This window comes from Carassius gibelio, chromosome A3 (genome assembly GCF_023724105.1).
Source record: "Carassius gibelio isolate Cgi1373 ecotype wild population from Czech Republic chromosome A3, carGib1.2-hapl.c, whole genome shotgun sequence".
NCBI lineage: Eukaryota > Metazoa > Chordata > Actinopteri > Cypriniformes > Cyprinidae > Carassius > Carassius gibelio.
In genome coordinates, this window is record NC_068373.1 from 24,001,032 (window position 1) to 24,016,367 (window position 15,336).

The 15,336-nt window shown below is 35.8% G+C and overlaps 2 protein-coding genes across 3 annotated transcripts in view; one reads left to right on the plus strand and one right to left on the minus strand.

Moving 5' to 3' along the window:
• The first annotated feature begins 850 nt into the window (after nucleotides 1-850).
• On the plus strand, nucleotides 851-6,097 carry LOC127952861 (UBA-like domain-containing protein 1). Its single transcript, XM_052551720.1, has 3 exons — nucleotides 851-1,132; nucleotides 1,482-1,535; nucleotides 4,917-6,097. The coding sequence occupies exons 1-3, from the start codon at nucleotides 1,025-1,027 to the stop codon at nucleotides 5,211-5,213; spliced, it is 459 nt and encodes a 152-aa protein (XP_052407680.1). The 5' UTR covers nucleotides 851-1,024; the 3' UTR covers nucleotides 5,214-6,097.
• Nucleotides 6,098-8,669: 2,572 nt separating this feature from the next.
• The window catches only part of LOC127952561 (CD166 antigen homolog), a 37,939-nt gene continuing 31,272 nt past the window's right edge, over nucleotides 8,670-15,336 (minus strand). For both annotated transcript variants that reach the window (XM_052551350.1, XM_052551340.1), the window contains exons 2-5: nucleotides 14,425-14,682; nucleotides 13,985-14,314; nucleotides 13,504-13,743; nucleotides 8,670-10,515 (exon numbers count right to left, since the gene is read on the minus strand). In XM_052551350.1, coding sequence (XP_052407310.1) covers nucleotides 10,406-10,515; nucleotides 13,504-13,743; nucleotides 13,985-14,314; nucleotides 14,425-14,682 — 938 coding nt within the window. In that variant the 3' untranslated portion in view covers nucleotides 8,670-10,405. The remainder of the gene's footprint in view (nucleotides 10,516-13,503; nucleotides 13,744-13,984; nucleotides 14,315-14,424; nucleotides 14,683-15,336) is intronic.

Genomic DNA, 15,336 nt, shown 5'->3' on the forward strand with positions numbered 1-15,336 from the left:
CTGTCCAGTGTTTCAGATATTTCTCACTTAGTGTTTTAATGATTTGATTTAGTTTTGGATTGTAAAGTCAGTTCTGAGACCAGCTTGCCGAGGGGGCTTTTCTCTGGGTTCAGTTCTTGGTAGTGTAAGGCTGTATGGTAGAGGGTCTTAATATGACCACTTTAGGTGCGCATGGAATTTAATGGCTTTTTTATTTATTTTATTTTAATCATTAGTGGGTATAGCCCTAATTCTGCTCTGCAGGCATTGTGTTGTACACAAAGAATATTTTTTACAGAATTCTGCCTGCAGAGTCTCTATTGCTCCGGGTGTGTGTTCACAGTGTGTGTGTGTGTTCACTGCTCTGTGTGTGTGCACTTTGGATGGGTTAAATGCAGAGCAAAAATTCTGAGTATGGGTCACCATACTTGGCTGAATGTCACGTCACTTTATGTCACTTTATCACTTTATTGGATGTTTGTCCGATTTGGTAAAGTCTTGTTTTGCGAGTGGACCCAGACATCCATAGAGTCCGATTGGTTCTATAACTGATATAACCAAATTCCGATTGGGATTTCATGTTTTATATTTTTCTTGATTGCATAAAATGCTCTTCGTGCCTTGTCTCTCAGGTCAGTTACAGCTTTGTTAGAGTTTCCTGTGTAACTGATGTTTATTCCAAGGTATGTGTAATTTTTAGTTTGTTCTAAGGTCATGTTGTTTAATTTTAAACTGTGGTGTTTGTTGCCTTTTTTGGAATAACATAATTTTTTTTTTTTTTTTTTTTGTCTGACGGAAGGTGTGCAGGACGTCCAGGTGTGCGACATTTCTGCATACTGGCCTACAAATCCCAGAGTCCCTCTCTGACTGTCTGACTGCGGTTGTCCGACAGCGGGCGCTAAGTAGGACGGTTGAACAGTCAATGGGTTCAACTCACAACATTTTTTGTTTCCAGTCGACAAGTTGATGTTTGAGTGCGGCGTTTTTGAAAGTCTGCATGCTGAAACTTTTAACTGACGAAATCGCACGGGTTTCTTAATTAAATATGGACGAACTAAGGCATCAGGTTATGATAAATCAGTTTGTTCTTACAGCCGGATGCGCGGCAGATCAAGCAAAGCAGCTTCTACAAGCTTCACACTGGCAGTTTGAGGTATGTTTGTTTGTTATTGTACATCAAAATGAATTTTTTTATGATACAGTAAGAAATAAATAAATAAATAGATAAATAACACAAATCAGTATAATTAACTTATACTTTATTTGACGCATGAAAAAAAAATAATATGCTACTCATGCGAAACAAGCAACAGACAGCAGTCAATATAAACAAATAATACATTGAAATGCATAATAAATAAATTAAATATATATATGGGATTCGGTGAAATAAAAAGTTAATAACGTTATGTTTAATATTGTTTTGTTCAAAGTCCTCCCATACACATTTGCTTACTTCCTCGAGTATTTATGAATTACATAACTCTTTTATGTTATTGCAGACTGCTCTCAGTACATTTTTCCAAGAGGCTAATATTCCCTACAGCCATCAAATGGTGAGTATTACTTATTTGTCGTTTATTATTGTGTTCTTTAATATCTGTTATGATGACTTCCGCCATATTGAAACCACGAGTCAGACAAAAATAAACACAGGCTGACGTTTCTCGCGAAGGCTACGTTTACGTCTTTAAAAATTGCAACTTTGTCGTTTAAGATCATACATCCTCCCATAGGTTGTCAATTAAATGTGTTATTATTTAAGATGAAAAAAATAATCTGAGTTCAAGGGACTTGCGTTTTTGCAAACGTGTCCAAAGTTGTGGGGGAGGGCGATTCCGGGAAGCAGAGAGAGCACGCGCTTGACACGGAGCTGTTTACACCGGTACTAAAACAATAAGAACGGTACGACAGGAACACACTGAAGCAAGCTCAAAGTATCACTGGCTTGGAAAAAAAACGAATCATTTGAATTTATTTGCAGATGTTTTAAATGAATTGAATTTGGAATTACTCCGAAGTAGTAGTACCGGTCACATGCATAGCGAATCAAATTTAGTTAACCCTTGGAAAGCACCTCATTTGACTCTTTCTTAAAGTGCACGTAGCCTACTAATTTTTGATAATTAAAGAGGTTTACTTTATGAAATGCACATCGTTGTAATGATGAAATATTTAAATTATGTGTACAGTACACCCACGCGAGACTCAGATTCTTATCAGTGTTTAAGAAAAAGCTGTTTTATTCTTCCGGGAGCAGGGTAGCACCCTTGCTGCTATATGCTGACGTCACCAGCATCAGGCAATTGCCTGCGTTTATAATTACTAACAACAGCTGTAATAATACATTTCGTTAATATACAGACAGTGTCTAAGAATATACAGTGCATTTAAGCATAGAAAATGACAATGAAAAAAAATCTAATCCGATTCTGATTAAAATGTTTAATGTTTAAGACGGCTGATTTTCGCAGTATGAATGATCTGTGAGTGACTTAGGGCTGGACGATATTATTTTATATATTGTTATTATTAAGGAAATTAAACTTACCGTCATGAGATGTCTACACAGGCGATGATACCAAAAAGAAAGAGAAACATCGGAAAATAGGCATATTTTATTCAAGACCTTGTTATATGACATCAACATGCATTAATCATATTTACAATCCCCATCAGAATGTCCAGCTTCACCGTGATGAACTTAAAATTGGGTTCTATTATTTCTCATCAACAGTTTAAAAACAAAGCTAATGTTTTCTGTTAGTGTAAGCACAAACTAAGGAAAGTAAAACCAAACTTTGTGGCAATCATTAAGACCAAAACAAACATGATGTGTGTTTATGGTGCATTTCAACAATGTTGTCTCGGAGGGGGCGGGGCGTCGTGGAGGTGGAGCTTAAGTAGATGATATTATCGGATATCATGTTATTTTAAAGGTGTTAATCGATAAAATATTCTTGACATATCACACGGCCCTAGTGTGACTTGACTCGTGACTAGAAAGTAGAGACAAGTTACACTTTCGAATGACCGAGAATTGTGTGAGTGAGCTCTTTATAGGATCTTTTACACATGCAGCTTTCAGTTTCAAGGTTGAGTTGTCATATCTCATAGCAGTAAGGATTTCGTATTGTGAGGGATTTTTGGCGCAGTTGATGGAACTTAATTTCTGTTATTCACAAGCTAGTCCTTGATCCACTGGTAGAATATAATGATATACTTGTGGTTTGCAAATCATTTAGAAAATATTTTGTCAGACATGGCTGCTTTTGAATGACTGTCAATGGACAAATGTGCTTTTTGCCGGTGTAGTTATTCCATCTACAGAAACTTAATGCAACAAAGTGAGTATTTATGTATGAAAGCCCTTCAGAACTGCTGAGTGAAATAATTCATTATAATTGAACAAATGATCAACTGAATATACATTATCCTACTTATTACATAGCTATTTACCTAATAAATGGTCTTTAAATATTGATTGTTGTGCTGCTTATAGAATTTGTGGAAACTGATACATTTTTTTCTAGGATTCTTTGATGAATATAAAGTTAAAAAAAAAGCATTTATTTAAATTAAAACTCCTTTGTGACATTATAAAAGTTTTACTTTCACTTTTTATCAATTTAACACATCCTTGCTGAATAAAAGTAATAATGTATACAGTTTAGCATTCATAACGAAACCATATTTGACTACAGTATGGCGATCGACCATATAAATTATGGGTCTTAGATTCTTTCAATTTTAGTTAGTTTTAACAACAGGAGAGCAGCATGTAACATAAGACATCATGGTGTTGTTTTTCACTGGTTATCTTCTTAAAGCAGGCCTCTGAAAGACTCAACGTTGCTATAGTAACATTTGTGTCAGTGAATCAGGTCTGGTGTTTACTCAGGAGAGGTGGCCAATCATTATTGCATCATGTCCTGCTTGTCCAAAGGTCTACAACCTCAGTAACTAATACAGTTCAGCAACTTCCTCAATTCCTTGTTTCAGATAAGGACTCGTTTGCATGGTCGTGATTTGAGAAATCAAAATTTCCTTGATGTTTTGAGATGAAAGAGATCATTGTACTATAGTAATATTTGAATTTCAGAGCTCAAAACACCCTTGTTAGTCCAAAACAGCTTTTATTGAAACCAAGCTAATTTCAGATTTTGTCACATAATGATGTAATAGTGCAACGAAAGCCCACCTCTGCAGAGTCAGACCAACACCTGCTTCTGCATCATCACGTCTTTGTCGAAGTTTCGGCACAGGCTTTGTAAAACAAACCTTTACTGTAAGAAATGGATAAGATATGATAATACCACAACATGCAAGTAACCGTGTTCTTTATATTCAGTGAGGCAGTCCACGCTTCACATTGAATCTCTTATTTACAAGTGTTATGATGAATTTGTGAAAGTGCAAAACTTCGAGTTGCAATGACGATATCACTGCATTTATACACTTAACAGTCTGTCTTAGGTTATAAAGTTCATCAGTGCAACCTTTCATGTGATGGGAGTAGATCTAAATATAATGCTATAATCAGCGCTCTCCATGATTTGTTCATTTCAACAGCTGTAATAGTAAAAATGTAGTAAAAGTTCTTGAGTCACATGTAAAACTCATTTCATATGCACAGATGTCAGCCAATCATAGCAGTGGGCGTTTCCATTGAAGTCAGCAGACACGCCCCTTCCAACACAGCGTTCAGATCAGAGTGTAAAATCAGTGTAAAATGGCCTTTTATTTGTAAAATTTGAAATAAAAAAATCATACTAACATTATAAGTGCACCTCAGGAAAGAAATTATCAAATAATTTTAAAAAAGCAATGCATGACCCCTTTCATGGTTGTTAAAATCTGCTTTGTTACTGATGGTTGTGGATTAAACAATCCATTACCCATACCAGTTTTAAAAAAACTCCTCTATTTGTTTCCAGATGTGCACTCCAGCCAACACGCCAGCGACACCCCCTAATTTCCCAGATGCCCTAGCCATGTTCTCTCGTCTTAGAGCCTCCGAGAGCTTCAGCAACAGCAGTCCCATCGCTTCTATGGCTACATCACCAGCTCCTCACACCAACTGGGCCATGAGCCCTCCGGCAACCCCTGGTCACCAGGGGCGATGGACTCCAGGTCAGCTCATGCCGCAGTCGCCTTCACCGGGCTGGCCGGCGGCTGTGACTCAGCAAGCCTCTGCCGAGCATGCTAGCATCATCATGGAGGCTGAGAGATAGAGACTGCTTTCACTAGCCATCACACCTTACACAAAGATGGAGGATGGACCTTCCTCTTAATGATTTCGGCAGGTGTGGATGTAAAACAGTGTGACGAGAGCACTGGGTTGCAGTGGAGGGACAGCGTGTGGCCTCTTCTCTGAGGTCACATGAGATCTGGGATCTTTTCGAATGCTTTTTTTTAATTTTTTATTCTAGCGATTACCAAAAAGATGTACAGAATGAGTGATTATGTAGCATATTCACAGATAACCTCGGACAGATGAATGTGTTACTGAATATTGTCTTCAGTTTCAGCAGTTCTCAAGTAATGGTGAAAACTCTATTTTGCACTGTGTGCTAAACACCTGCAGTGGATCTAAGGTTAAAAGAATAGTTGCTCACCGTCATGTCATTCCGAACCTATTGACTTTCATTTTATAGACAACATTTTCTTCAAAATATTCTACAGAATATTATATTCCACAGAAGAAAGTCAGTCATGCAGGCTTGGAAGGACATGAGGGTGAGTAATTGATGACAGAATTGTGTTTTTGGCTGATCTGTCTATTTAATTGACAGGTTTACTGCAGAAAACACATGATCTTTTGACCTGGTCTGTCATTTTTTACTTCCTTATGACTCCGTAATGAACTGAATTGGCATTTTGTATTAAAATTATGGTTTAGGCAGTTTTTTTTACCCAGAATGTTTGATTCTCTGGTTCTGTTTAGCACTTACAGCACATTTGTCTCTTACCACAAATCCCCATTTGTCCCTATAAGAATATTTTCTTTTCACGATCATCTCCCTGTAACGGTTCACACTGCCTCCACAATATTTGTGGACTATGTGATGGTTTTCATTTCCTGTTTATGTTTTTAAATAAATAGTGTATATATATATTGCAGAATGCTTGGTGCTGTTTATGTTAGTGTAGTAAAACAATTTACATATTTTGTTTATAGTGTAATTGAGGTCACTACATGTATGCCTGAACTTTGTATCCTGTAAAACCTTGGAAAATGATTACACAGACTCAAAACTAATTCAGCAGTTGATCAGGATTTATATATATCATTTCTAAGTCATTGCATTTTGTCTTGCCTTTGTGGAACTATGAAGTTGAACATTCCAAACTAACAGGAAACTGAGCTTCAACTGCAGCTCACATGTACACAACTGAGATGATGGGTGATGCATTTTAAGTGCGGCCATCTGCTTCATCTCAGTAGGGTGAAGACCGCCTGCTATTTCTGTCACTTGGCTGTGTGTGTGTGTGTGTGTGTGTGTGTGTGTGTGTGTGTGTGTGTGTGTGTGTGTGTGTGTTTGTGTGTGTGTACACCGAAGGATGAGTGGAGGGCTGCTGCAGGCTAGTCGAGCATTAAACAGAGAAAGGGTACATTTAAAATGACAAGCCACAAACCTCAGGACTGCAGTTTCATTACTATATCATTTCACTTTATCTCTATTTCTGTTTCTTTCAGTTATTTGCATAAGGAAACAATATATCATTACGTTATGTTCCCTCTGCAGTCATTTTTATTGAGAGGATAAAAATAATGTTATTGTTGCAATGAATATATTTTAGGTCGATATGTTTTTTTATTTAATATTTAGATATTTTTAGGTATTTTATGGCACTAAATTATATTTATGCAGTAGTTATGATCCATTTATAAAACCCATTTATTACCTGGTAACCACTTTTTGAATGCACCTGAAATTTAAATTTCAAACTTAATTATGTATTTTTTGGAGCTTAAGTTTGGTCTTTTTTCTTTCTTATTTATTTTTTAGTTAAAGAAGTTTGTTTATTGTTACGATTTTTTTTTTATATGAAAGCTAAATATTTCACTTAGAGCTCAGCTATTGCTTCTTGAATGTTTTCAAACTTGTATGAGAGAAAGCAATTTTGTATTATAATTGTTTATAACATGATTGTCATACTGTAACAGCTGCACTATTTAAAAATGAGATCTTCTAGAACCTGGTTATCTTCCACATTATTTCTATGCAGTATTCAAACATTTGAGCTTGTGAATCATCCCTCCCAGAAACCAAAAAACAAAACATGGTTTAAATAAAATAACCCAATAAAGAACACGTATATAAAAACGTTTAAAACAAAGATATCATATATAAGTAATATCACGTATAATAAAAGTATATTTGTTTACTCTATTCTGTGATTTTGGCAGCACAATGAATTCCCATTCCTGACCAATGGAGGTCGCAAAGTGTTTTCTGTGTTTTATGTTCGAATGTCCCAGGAAACTGCCTTTCAAGACCCGTTAGAAAACTTTTGAAATCTAAAATGACTTGAGTTTGGTATATTAAACGTTTAATATAGCTCAAATTATGGACAGGACATGAAAAAGATACAATAGGCCACAGAACATTATTTGCTAATTGCTTGTCTGCAAAAAATTTAATAAAAATACATATTAAAAATCAACTTCGTCAGCATTAGGAGTTCTAAATATTATAGAGAGAGAGAGAGACAGAGATTGTGATTTAGGCTACTTAACTTGCTTGTATATGTTATCTTTGACCCCAATCGTTTTATTTGCCACACCAATCTATAAACAATATTACTTCTGCTACATTATGAAAGTAATTGTACAGTCTATGTGTAATTCCAACCAAAATATAAAACGTCAGTGACAGTCCTTGTGTACTTATAGCCTACTCATGAATACATTACCAGGAATTCAAGGACTAAGTCTTTCCTCATTTCGAAAGTTTTTTCGTGGTTTCAGTATTCTGCCGTCATTATTAACGTTTGTAGGCGGCTCTTCCTGCGCAGATTACCTCAGAAATATTCATTCGTAGCCTCTGAACATGTGCCGTCTTGAATGCGCGGGAGCAGTTGTTGAATGCGTTATGATTCATGGTGATTTTTGCTGAGTCACGTTTATTTCTTGTGTTTTGTAGCTATGTTTGTTTGTTTTAGAAGTTCATCTTTCCTATTTCGAGAAATTGTGCTTTTGAATTCAACCACCTCACTCTAACAGACGTTTTATATAGCTAAATCCTTTACTTTTGTATGAAACGTGATTGTTTGTCTCTGGCTGAGAGAACTCGGTTTCATTCCTGCTCGTCCCTGTGGAACAGTTGCCATAGCAACACTCAGTACTTGCGAATATTTTTGGCAGCAAAACAAGATTAGGTTATTGTGTAAAACACAGGCCTACACAAACTAGAGGCATGTGACAAATAAGTCATAGTTTCAGTGTGTAGCTCTACACTTTTCTAAACCGCATAGAGCCAGATGAATACCATTTGAGCAATCGAGATGATCTCATTTAAGTAGAAATTAAGCAATTTGTGCTTACATTGTACTAAAAATGACTAACAAAACCCTGACAGGACAAAGAATTTCAATGAACTAGTTTTGTACTCCTAGTAGTCATACTCAGATACTCCTTTAACTGACAAAGAATAAGGGGGAAAAAAGATAATGTGAGGCAATGGTTTTCAAAAAATTCTGTATTCATAAAATAACACAAAAGAACACAAACAAAAACACGAAAAAGCAATGCTACTATACATTCAGGGGAAGAAACTGAGGTTTACTACAAAATGTGTCCTTCCACATTAGCCTATAGAAACTTGTTCAGACATGATAAAGTAGTCCGAGTACAAACAGAACATTGAGAACACTTTACAGTAAGGTACCGTACTTTAATATTTGTCACGTCGTGGCTATTGCATTCACTTGTTTGAAGGGTTACCAACTCTTAAGTTTAAATCAGCAAATTTGCTTTTATATGTACCATACAAAGTATCATAGCTATGTGCAATCACTGGGTGGAAAAATAAGCATGTGATCATTGGTTTTCCACTGACCTCATCATGTCATTAGAAGAGGAAAAGAGAAAAGAAAATGAAGGCAACTTTCATTACTGAAAAGGAACTTTAAAAAACAGTTTTATATTAATGTGTCTATATATCCCCAGTATATATGAAGACCTTAAGGAAAGAATGTATAACATACTTGACTAGGCACCCACATGTTTCTTTTATTTCATTAGCATTATGGAGATTATGTGTAATCTTTGTGATGAATGTTGTTGGCTACTGATATCAATATTCATTTTCTCAGTTCAGTGATATTTATCTTCTTTCTCAACAACTGGATTATTGTTAATGTTTCCATCATTAACCAGCAGTTTCTAGGTAATCTGGCTAGTGGTCTTTAGCTAGTTAAGGTTACAACTACTGTAGGTTAGTTGAAACAAACAGCATATTTTAAGAGTTCAGAACATGCTCTTGATAGCTTATGCACCACAAAATAAAAATATAGTATCAATCCTTATGATGTTTTATAAAAATACAGAGGAAAAGGCACATTTAATAGTAAAAACCCCATTGATGAAAAATGTCCCAACCTTAGTATAAAAATAATGTGAGGGTGTATAACAAATTAACTTTAGCTATGAAACCATGGTGGATAGATAAACCAATTAATGGGTGAAAATATAAGTGAAGCTTTACATTCAAGACAATACAGTTTGTAAAATTAAAAAATACATTTTGTGCAACAGACTAATTAAACATTATTATTATTATTATTATTATTATTATTATATGAACTATCACATGCATTTCTGTAATAACAGTACCTGCCCAACACCAAATCAACATTAACAGCAATGAAAATACAGCAAAACCCATATTTATGATCTTTAATGAATGGCTTTTCAAAATTAAAATATGACTATTTATAAAGGAAAAATAATGTAGTGTTGTACAGTAATGGGATTTCCACAAAAAAAGTGGTTATATTTAATAACAGTTACGAGACATGATTTTGTCCTATCAGGACCAGAATAATTAAGGAACAAACATAAAAAGAAATCTAATTTGAAACTTAATATGGTAATTTAAAAAAAAGTGCTGTAACAGTTCCCAATACTGCAACACCCCAAGCCATGCAAAATCACATCAGCTCATTAAAGGAATAGTTCACCCAAAATGAAAATCTGCTGTACAAGAGAAACCGGTTCTAAACAAATATGTTGGTGGATTTTGATGTGAGAGGACAACAGTGGATGGAGAAAGTGTTGTTATAGATTATTGGCACCAATTTCAGCAATTTCTTTATTTTGGATGAACTAGCCTATTGCTTTAAATAATAACCCATAATAATCAAGTTTTTCATGATCTCCCTGAGGAGAACGTACCCCTTTGGTGTCATCTCTTCTCCATCAAATGATAGAATTGCTGGAACTCCTTTTCTTGTATATCACATAGGCAACGATTAACACCACAACCAGGGCCACTCCGCATATAACAATAACCCAGAATGTGGTTCTGTCTGTAGGAGAAATGACATTAATGATTTTATAAACATATGAATCAATCAACAGCTTCAGCAACAGAAGTGTGACACTGCTGGTTGTTCAACACACACACTGCCAGCAGCAGTCCTGGAGCAGCCTGCAGGAACACAGCACCAGTGTACTGGGACCACAAGAGACTATTGTTGCACTATTCCTTATTTTGCCTAAAAGCACCAGATGAATCATTAAATGCAAAGCTTACTCAATACCAAAAAAACACCCTGTAGATAAAGAATGAACTTTGGGATAAGTCAATACTGAGAGTTTAAGATAATCAACTTGTATAATGCTGAATGTCACAAACACAAACACTTTTCTTTCCTCATTTTCAGGCATTTCATTTCAAACGGAATCCATTTTTAATAGTATATATAACAACCAACGAACATTTTATTTTCATTGACTTGTTTTCTTATTATAGTTGCTTTGTCTTAAAGGTGCTGTATGTAAGATTTGGACTCTACTAAAGTATAAAAATAACATCATATATTTGCCGATATTTAAGAAACATGCTGTGACAGTCTGAGTGGTGGTTGAATATGGATGTATCATCTCTTATTTGCACACCGCATGCATTTATACGTATCCACAAGCTCTCGCACACATACATCTATATGAAGAACTTGTTTATTTATTTAAGGTTAATCTTTATTTAAATGTCCCTGTTTTTTGTCATTTGCATTCATTTGGTTTCGGTTTATGATAACCACCCAAAACAAACAATGTTCATTATTTCTTTATTGTTAGGTTTGCATATATTGACATTAAAACAATGCAATTTTACTGATTTTGATTTATTCAATGTTATTTGTTGAATGTGATGTTTCATTGGTTTCCCTCTTAATTTGTAATGGGCCCATCTTTTCCTTCATAAACTGTTGCTTCATTCATTTGAAGTTAGGTTTTTTGTTGTTGCTGGTTTGGTCTCTGTCTGAATGTTTAACTTCTTTTTCTTTTTGTTCCTTGGTTTATTTTGTTGTGTGATAAGATCTATGAGTTTGTAAAGATGTTTTTGTTGGGTGGGTTCAAATAAAAGACCCATCTTTCAGTGGAAACCTGGTATTTCCTTGTTCTTGACTTCTCAGTCCCTCACACATGCTAAGCTAACATACTTGGTTATCTGAAAAACAATGCTACAATCAGTTATTCTCCTTTGACATTCCAGGACGGAATTTGGTCTGTTTTGGTTTGTGAAACCCACCCACTACAAGTTTAGCCAATTGTATTTCAGCACTCAGGGTTGCCAGCTGGCAGAAAACAAAGCATATTTCATTCATCATTAAGTGTGCTCGTTCATGTTTGTGTCATCAATCTGGCAACCTGTGTATGTGCATCACGTCTGAGGAGGAGTAGCCTCAGACATCACTCCCACAGAAAGAACAAAGCCTCTCCAATATTCAATTTGGACTGCAATATCTAGTTAAACCACTTGGCATCAATCCTACTAACAGCACCTTTAATGATTAGAAAACTGCACAAGCACATTTGTAACACAAAGATTAGCTAGTATCAGAAGTCAATGTTATATAGTGCTACATGGATGACAGAATTTTGTAGACCAAAATGCAGAATTTTTGGGGGTTTTTAGTCGCATGACTGGCTTGAAAAACATTCATAAAACTGCAGCAGCCATAAGCAGAAGCCTATCAATTTTCTATCATAACTGGTGCTCATTGGAGGAAAGCCTTGTTTCACGAATTCCTGTAAGGTTATGACATCATGGGTAAACTATGAATTGTATGGAAGTGGATGGGTTTTGGGTTAAATGGCTGAAATATGGTCTGTGTTTAATGCAAGCTCAAAATATTTTCACGATATTAAATATAAAAAAAGCTTTTGTTTGTCTTAAAAAAGGTGTTTGCAAACAAGTGGCTTAATGGAACTACAGAGGTTAGCATGGACAATAAACATCATCATGCCAAACAGGAAAATTAGTTGTGTTTAGAATCACACTCTTACAAATTTTTCTAACTCAAACTTTTAGGGAAAATGTTTTATAAATAATGACTAAAAGACTCGAAGGGTTAAGCATGGTACATGGCAATGCTAATGTGTTTGGTCTTAGCAAAATAGATCTGATGCGGCAGAGCAAGTACCAAGACTTGCTACTGCCAAAACAGCCACAGACATGCTGCTGTGAGCATGTAGGAAATATTGCTGCTGCACATATAGAACATACATGAAATTTCCCCCGTAGAAGGCCTATACAGGTGGAGCTGGGGAAGGTGGAGGGTTTCTGAAGCACGTTGTAACTGCTACAGCAAGTGATTTTAATGAGCAGCAAGCTCATTGGTTGCTGATACGAAAAGAATACTATCAGCTGCACCATGTGAATAGTTATGACATTATGTCAGATTGAGTTACAGCCTATTGGACTGCACCATCTAGAGTTTCATGACAGAACTTGGATTTATAGTGATGTTGAAGTCATTCATGAAGTTTGTTTAGCTTTTTTCTTCTGCCAATTTTAAGCTTCATAATTGAAGATGGAGATTATTATTATGAACCAACTATGTAAGAATCATAAACTTTCTTTGGTCACAGAGGTTATTTTCTGCCATAATCCAAAATCTTAGATAATGCTAACTTCTGCAGAGCCCTATAGAACAGTAAGGACTAGTTCACACTAGTTTACACGTTTTGATAAATGCAAGATATGGGCAGTGGAATGTGGAAAATGCAAGGTCTTGGGACACTTTAAAAAAAAAAAAGTTTAATCTTTTAACTTTAGTACTTTGTTTTTAGAATGCTGTGTCATGCAAGATTCTGCGAGACACAAGCACAATGGTCAAACACAACTATATACAGTAACGTGTTTAGAATTACATTTAAAAAACAATGGAAACATAGCATAGTGGAATAGCAAAATAATTCTGTTTGAACAGACCCTAAAAATCAGTAAATGTAACTTCAAACTGCCAAAGGCAAAGTGGCAGATTAGTGTTTATTTAATCGAAACTTACCTCTTTGCTCAGCTTCGATGATGAACACTTTGGTGTCAGTTCCCAGATAGTTTGTGGCGGTGCACGTGTAGTTTCCTGGACTGAGTGTGGAGGACTGGAGCACTGAGGAGCTGATCTCCTCTTTCAGATGATCTGAGTACCATTTGTACACAGGAGCCGGGTTTGCCTTCACTGTACAGTTTAGCGTGACCACATCCTTTTGAATGATGGTCTCTGTTGAATTCGAGTGTTTTGGTTTATCTGAGGAAGACAGAGAGACATTTCTCATTACACAGCACCATGATGAGCAGCTGTTATTAATAAAGCAGTAAAATACTGCATCACTGGAACCTTTTTATTTGTGTTAATTCTATTCATAATAAATTCTAAGTTAATAAGCAATTATCTTAGTTTGATGAAATATTGCACATCCTTCCCACTAGAAGGCCATTCAGAAAATATACAATTAATTATAAGGCAAGTTTAGCAATAATAAACTTACAGTGCAACTCAACATTAAGATGTGCTGATGTTTTATTTGTAGAATATTGAGGTCCTTCTGCTCCCAGATCCAGCTTTGCTTCACACCAGTATTGAGCTCCATCATCATCTCTGTCTGGACGGATCAGGAGTGTGACGGTTTCATTCACTGGAGTCTTGCTATCCTCAGTGAAGGTGGTTTGGTTCAGCAGAGTCTGTCCTTTATACCATTTGACAGTGAGATTCTGAACAGGAGCCACATCGTGAACATCACACTGGAGCTGATACTGCTCTCCCTCTATCATTGGTCCTGTGCGTTTCACAATGCTGATGGACACATTGTCTGGAGTCTCTGTGGAGGAAGATTTACAAACTCTGAAATCTCCATTGATGAATGTACATTTATTAGATATTTCTGAGAATGAAAAGACAAAAAAAAAAATCAATAACAGAGAAACTTACTGTAAATAATGACTGGGAGCTCTACTACACACTGTCCCTCATAGTTTATGAAGCAGAATGGCTTTATCTCCCATTCTGTCAGGTGTGACACTCTCCATGTGATCAGACTGTTACTGGTTTTGGGCACTGCTCCTTCACTGGCTTCCCATCCCATCCCTTTATGTGGGACTGAAGTGCTACAGTTAACTGCAACAGAACCGTTGTATCTCACAACAACTCTCTGTGGGTTGAGCTGAACAGGACATTCAGCTTGTGCACCTGTTAAACACATTGAAGAACACACAAATGCACATTGATATTGATTACTAGAAAGACTGAACACAGATAACCAATAATCACATGTTAAATCTAAAAACTGACCAAACTGCATGCAAAACAATCAAGAAAAGTTTTTGGATATTGTAGAAGACCATGTCCATGTCAAAGAGGCTCATAAATTCTTACCACCTGGGAAATGAAACTTAGAAACTTTCACTGACACAGCAGGGTCATTCAGAAGCATGCATTTCACACAAGTGTATAAGCAATTTACTATAACAAGTGGGCACCACCTTTTACCATGAGTTATCTTTTGTAAAGACCTTAAAAATAAATTCCTCTACATTTCAGTGTTTCCTCCATAAATATGTATTTTTGTACTGTTTTGGCCCTGCCTTCTTATCCTCTCCTCTCTGTTTTAGCAATCAAACAGGAAATAAACATTTTATTCTTAATTTTATAATAAGGCATATTATTTTACTAAAAAGTAATTTTCACAGGTTATTTGTCAATCCTGTTATCATCATAACTTAGTAGTAATATGATTACAAGGGGATTTGTAGTATTATCAGCATTGAATACATAATAATAAACAGCTCGTATTGCCATGATGACTGTGAACACAAGATAAGTAATTGCTAAATTAACTACTAT

Bases quoted from the DNA above. Each gene is read 5' to 3' on its own strand.
- LOC127952861 (XM_052551720.1), top strand. From the start codon at position 1,025: ATGGACGAACTAAGGCATCAGGTTATGATAAATCAGTTTGTTCTTACA. The intron at 1,133-1,481 runs GTATGTTTGTTT...ATGTTATTGCAG, and splicing joins CTTCACACTGGCAGTTTGAG to ACTGCTCTCAGTACATTTTT. The intron at 1,536-4,916 runs GTGAGTATTACT...ATTTGTTTCCAG, and splicing joins TTCCCTACAGCCATCAAATG to ATGTGCACTCCAGCCAACAC.